The sequence below is a fragment of the Pantherophis guttatus genome, chromosome 2, assembly GCF_059756535.1.
Source record: "Pantherophis guttatus breed Tessera chromosome 2, ASM5975653v1, whole genome shotgun sequence".
In the NCBI taxonomy this organism is placed as follows: Eukaryota; Metazoa; Chordata; class Lepidosauria; order Squamata; family Colubridae; genus Pantherophis; species Pantherophis guttatus.
Window position 1 is genome coordinate 224,004,985 of NC_142064.1, and position 6,000 is coordinate 224,010,984.

At 36.0% G+C, this 6,000-nt stretch overlaps 1 protein-coding gene across 2 annotated transcripts in view; it reads left to right on the top strand.

Moving 5' to 3' along the window:
- Positions 1 to 4,450, top strand: part of TPRA1 (transmembrane protein adipocyte associated 1) — a 30,341-nt gene extending 25,891 nt beyond the window's left edge. For both annotated transcript variants that reach the window (XM_034431528.3, XM_087883729.1), the window contains exon 11: positions 1,495 to 4,450. In XM_034431528.3, the coding sequence (XP_034287419.1) occupies positions 1,495 to 1,729 (235 nt within the window). In that variant the 3' untranslated portion in view covers positions 1,730 to 4,450. The remainder of the gene's footprint in view (positions 1 to 1,494) is intronic.
- Positions 4,451 to 6,000: the final 1,550 nt, after the last annotated feature.

The window sequence follows — 6,000 nt, forward strand, 5'->3', positions numbered from 1 at the left end:
CGTTCCCACAGAGAGGGTCTCCTCAGGGTGCCATCAGCCAAGTTATGTCGGCTGGCGACACCCAGGGGGAGGGCCTTCTCTGTGGGAGCCCCAGCCCTGTGGAACGAACTGCCCCCGGAAATTCGTAAGATCTCCGACCTCCGGGTGTTTCGCTGCGCATTGAAGACCCTGTTAATCCGCCAGGCCGGACTATCAACACAATAGTTTTAAATTGGGGTATTTAAATTTTTTGGGGTTTTAAATCTGAGCCAATTTATTTAATTATTTTAAATTTTATATTGTTGTTTTGTCTGTGTTTTAAATAGGCTGTACACCGCCCTGAGTCCTTCGGGAGAAGGGCGGTATAGAAATAAAATTATTATTATTATTATTATTATTATTATTATTATTATTATTATTATTATTATTATTATTATTATTAATATGTAATTAATATATTAATTAAAATTTAAAAAGAAGATATAAGATGAAATGGTGAGAAATGCAACTAGTTTCTAAGTGCTCTAAATTCAAGTTTTCCTTTATGTCAATGTTTCTAAGTCTTGGATTTCAATTCCCAAAATTTCCCACCCAGCAACACATATACATTATGTTGCTCTGTGAAATGGAGACAATAAGGCCATTAAAAAAAAAAAATTAAAGTGCGGTTTAGCTAAACTGGTGAACAGAATAAAGCAATTCTAACTCCCAGGGTTAGTAAATACCAGGAATTCTTTTTGCCAGTGTTCTAAAAGAATATCTATTGAATTTAGACTGCCATCTGGTGGCCACATAAGGGAATTGAGAAATACTTGAAATAATTTAAATTGCTCTTAAATTGCTGATCAATTATTCTGTCTGTTTTATGTCCAGGCAGATTTGTCCAGGACTTGCATATTTTTTATAGTTAGCTTTTGATTTACTGGAAATGTATTTGTAGGATTGCTTAGTGAAAAGGAAGAGGGTTCCTGAATTTAATGGACAAACCACATCAGCTGGTAATCTCTCTATTCAAAGGGCAGAAGGACAACCTTTTTTCTGCTTCACACAGCTGTTCCTTGTAGCAGATAGCACAGGGAAATAATGCCATAGGCATATATCATTTTTTTTTTAAAGCTGAGCATTGTGGTAATTAACTAAGAGTATAAAAAAGGAGCATTCTGAAACAACATTTTCACCATGTTGTTGCTTGAGGGGGGTATTTTAATTAATTAATTAATTAATTAATTAATTAATTCCAATTTATATAGCTGCCCATCTCATATTTAACTCTGGACAGTTTACTCTGGGTGGTTTTAATTTTAATTACAATATACGTAACGTGATTTTTAGAGCAAGCAAAGCATTAGTCTGTTTTTATTACTTGATGAGTTAGATATAAGTATTTTTATGCCTGTTAAAGTTAGATAATACCAGAGCTTCTTTTCCCAGCGCTAGGGGTATAGCACATCAAAACTTAACCTAATTCAAATAAAGAAGTAGAGGAGCTACTCCTTGTCTTTCTCATTATTTTAGGTCTGAACCAAAGATCCTCTTCTCCTACAAATGCCAGGTGGATGAACCTGAGGATGTCGATGTGCATCTTCCCCATGCTTATGGGGTAACCAAAAAAGAAGGGCTAGATTCTGGCTTCTACTCCAGCACTCAGATTGACACCACGGCATACCTGGACGATGTTGCTTCCATGCCGTACCATGTGGGCAGCATCAATAGCATTGATAGTGATCGATGGAAAGCCATTAACTCCTAAAGGCAGATGTGGTTGAAAGAATAACTTTCTCTTGCATCCATTGCTCCATTCAGATAATCTTTTGGAACTCTAATGTATTTGTCTTCTCTTTCATTGGACGTGTTTTTTTTTTTAAAAAAGACATTTGAACTCTGTATCGAACATAAAATTGGCAACTGTAGTCTTCCTGGAAGGACAATACTCATCTTTGTGAGACAACATACAGATCAGCTTCATTTCAGACATGCATAAATGCTGACTTTTCATATTCTTGGCATTCCAAATCTACATGGTTAGACCGTTTGTCACCTTTTGTTCGTGATAAAATGCACATTCTACCAGGAATATTGATTGTTCCTTCGGATATACACCCACCCACAAACAGTTTGAAATTAAGGTTGGAATGCCTTGTTCGCATTTTATTTTATTTTTAGGTTTGATTTAGTTATTATTTATATTCCCAACAAGTTCAAATTCCCAGCAGTAACCTTCACTGTGGAATTGGAGGATAATAGCATAGTTCCTACATTTTGGGCAACTGGCCTATGCTTGAAATGGAGGTGAGAGAACTCTAGAAGCTTTTGAGCATCTCATAATTCTTCCCAGGGAAGTAGGGAGTATGTTGTATTTTAAAAAGAACTTACATCTAGAAGGACAGGGAAGGAAAGTAGTCAGCAAGGAAAGGTCTCTGGAACACATTGCTGTGCTACTGAACTACTGTGATTTATTGACATGCAGGCATGTTTCATACACTGTATAATTTTCAGAATGAGAATGTAGCCAAGTGAGTGTTATGGAATGATGTACTGTAAGACCAACAGCACTTCTGTGCAAATGGGATTGAGTAGGGAGAAGATGGCTTGGATGGAAATTCTAAAATGAAAAGGGCAGAAGAGCAAATAAAAATATTTTACAAGCCTGTTTTAGACAGCTTGCTATTGATGCTTGGGATAGCATCTAAATAGAATGCAAACCTGAAGTGACTATGAGGTCTAGATTAAAAACAAACTATTTATAATATTAGTTGTGGTCTGGGCCTCCTGGTTAAGACTATATTATAAGGGTAGTGTTGGATCTGGTTTTTCTGAAACCTTTGGTAACACTTGGCTGATGATTGCATTAGTGATGTTGATAATGCCTGAATTTGGAAGACTTCTGAGGACTTTTCTGTGAGATTAGTAAAGTAAAAGAAATATTAATTTCTTTTATTATAATCAAGATGTTTCTGGAAAGAGAATAATCTAATATAGGATTGGCTATACTTTGAAGGCAAGAAGAAAAATAGCATATCTAAAACGTTTTAAAAAGCTTGCATTTTGTGCCCATGCATTATGCCTAGCTTTTGTTGTTGTTAATGTTCTTGCTGTAAGGTTAAGTGGAAAATGCATAATTATGGGCACCCTTAATAGTGTGCGAACTGTGAGTAAAATTATTTGAATAGAGACTGGCTAGGAGGCAAATGTAGGCACAGCTAATTGAATTAAAATTCCATAAAATAAGAGTGACAAACCAGAATGTCTTTTTCCTGTTGTTACGATGGCATTAATTCAGGATCATTTATGTTACAAATGGATGAATAAGGTTAGGATTCCAGAAACTCACAGCAATTTTCTTTGAAATTACAGGATTTGCTTTAAGGAAACCTCTTTAGAACTGAGGCACAGAAAGAAAAATTAACATTTTGTCTCCTGAATGCAGAAATGTTCTTCCCCTTTTCCATTTGTGATTTCTGCTTGCCAAGCCAACACCAATGTACATAAGACCTTGATTTTAAGAGTGTCAAAATGATCTAAATTCAGAAAAAGAAGACTCGTGCTTAAAACTGCTATTTGGATGTGTTGTTAATGAAGATTGGCATTCTGATATGATAGAGAACAAAAATTTGTCTTTAATTTTGCTGTTGGCCAGACAGCTGTTTCTAAGCATCACAATTTGGTACTGTAATTTGACTTGCTGGTGTTAGCAGCATTATTATCTTGTGGCAAGAAATCTTACATAATTCGTAATTGACACCTCATTAATCTTTATGGTGTTAATTGGAGTTAGGCTGGTGGAAACCTCTGTTCGGAAATGAGAATTTATTGCAGCATTATGTGAGCCGGATCATACAAACCCTGTATTCCCAGACAACTGGTCAGTTTTTATTAATTTCTCAATTCCCTAGTTCTATAGGATATCCCAATCTCTTTCTCCTCCCCAGCCAGAATGCCCCAATATCCTTACATGGGCTATTCTCATTAGAGTAGATTGGTGTTATAAACCCACAGACCTGGAAGCAATAAAGTTGGAGAAAGCTTCTGGCACGTTAAGGTGCATTTGCAAAATGAAAGGATTCTTAATATGAAGAAGGATATCTTGGATAATGTGAATCGGGGTGAGATGACATTTCAGATACTTTTACTAACCATGTTCCGCATCAAATATCAGCCACTCACTCAACTATGATCACTTTTCCACTGTAGAATCCTGTTGTTCATCACCATGATGACTTGATTGTTAAACACCTCTTTATATATCTACCTTTGTCTTCTGCTGCTGAGGAGAAACTGCACTAAGGGAAAGAAATGTCTTCTTCCAAGTATACTGATTTTAAAGTGTGTATAGATAATGCCTTCCATGTTCAGAGTGAAATACCATCCATAAACGGACAATGTTTGTGGAGGTGAATGTATTGCATGTCCCATGAAATGTTGGAACAAACTTTAAAAATAAAGCTATGTATATTTTTGTCTGTAAAATAAATGATCTTTGACTTAAATGAAGACATCTCCCCCACCATAGATGATCTGCCTGCATGTCCCCATATTTTTCTGCTAATCCCCCTCCCCCCAAACTAAGGTAGCCTGCTATCCTGTAATGAAATGCTTTTATTTTAAGGGGAAAGGTCATTGTTTAGTTTATTTTTCCTCAAATTTGGCTTACGTTTTAGAGTGGTATTTTCAGATTGTGAACACACCTTTAGATAGCGCTCAGTGTCACATCAGCCTGGGTTTGATATCATTTTAAATTTTATTAAATGTCCTTGAAGAAGAACAATCTTAAACTTTGTTATTTATTTAAATATAAATCGATAAATTGAAGAAGGAAACAATAACTATAATGTACTCCTCGACTTACGACCCCAGTTGAGCCCAACATTTTCGTTGCTAAGCAAGACAGTTGCTAAGTGAGTTTTGCTCTATTTTACAACTTTTCTTGCCACAGTTGTTAAGTGAATCACCGCAGGTGTTAAGTTAGTAATATGGTTGTTAAGCGAATTTGGCTTTCCCATTGACTTTGCTTGTCAGAAGATGGCAAAGGGGATCACATGACCCTGGGACATTGCAACTGTCATAAATATATGCCAGTTGCCAAGCATCTGAATTTTGGTCATGTGACTGTGGGGATTCTGCAATAATCATGTGTCAGAAATGGTCATAAGTCACTTTTTTCAGTGCCATTGTAACTTCGAACATTAGTGGAGGACTAGCCATACTACTTTTGGGATTCACAGGTGAAACTGAGATCCAGTTTAGGTTGCTTAGCTAGATACAAAGAAGTTATGGTAAAACTATTCTTTTTTCCCCAGTGCTTGCTTTGAGTAAGTCCTTCTAGCTCAATAAAGTGAACTATTTTTGAAATTCCTGTCTGTTTATTAAACTTGTCCTTCATCTTTGTGAATACCATGTCTGTAGAAGTATAAAATACTATGATCAATGAAAAATGGCAGCAACTCCACTGGTCCATAATTAAACATCTGGGTAAATGAAAAAGTATGAAATCAATAGTTGCAAAATTGGTGCTGGCTGACAACTGAGAAAGCAAAACTTCCTTTAACCACAATAAATCACATTTACCTGGTTATCTTTGGCTGTGGGATACAATTACTGGGTCCTGCAAGCTGTTTTAGACTTTAAACAGCAATACATTTTGAATGGGGCTTGAAAAAAAAACCCAGACAGCTAGTATTTTATACTAGTAATTTGTTCCATTATTAGTCTGAATGGCACAGAATATAAATTCAAAACAAACTTACTATAAAACGTATTGTTCCCTTTAAAACTCGGGCACCTGAATTTGCCCTGGAGCTGATAAAAACTTGATCTCGAATTTGGAAGAGTCTTAACTTTGCAAAACGGTTTATTTTGCTCCTTTCAACAGTACAAATCCTGAATACTTAAGGCAAAGTGAAAATGTTTATTAAGAGGGAGGGTCAAGTCTTCATATAGGATACAGAATAAGATACATGGGAGTTAAACAAGAGAAAACATTGATCATAGGTAACATTTCACAAGTGGCAAGTTAATGGATTT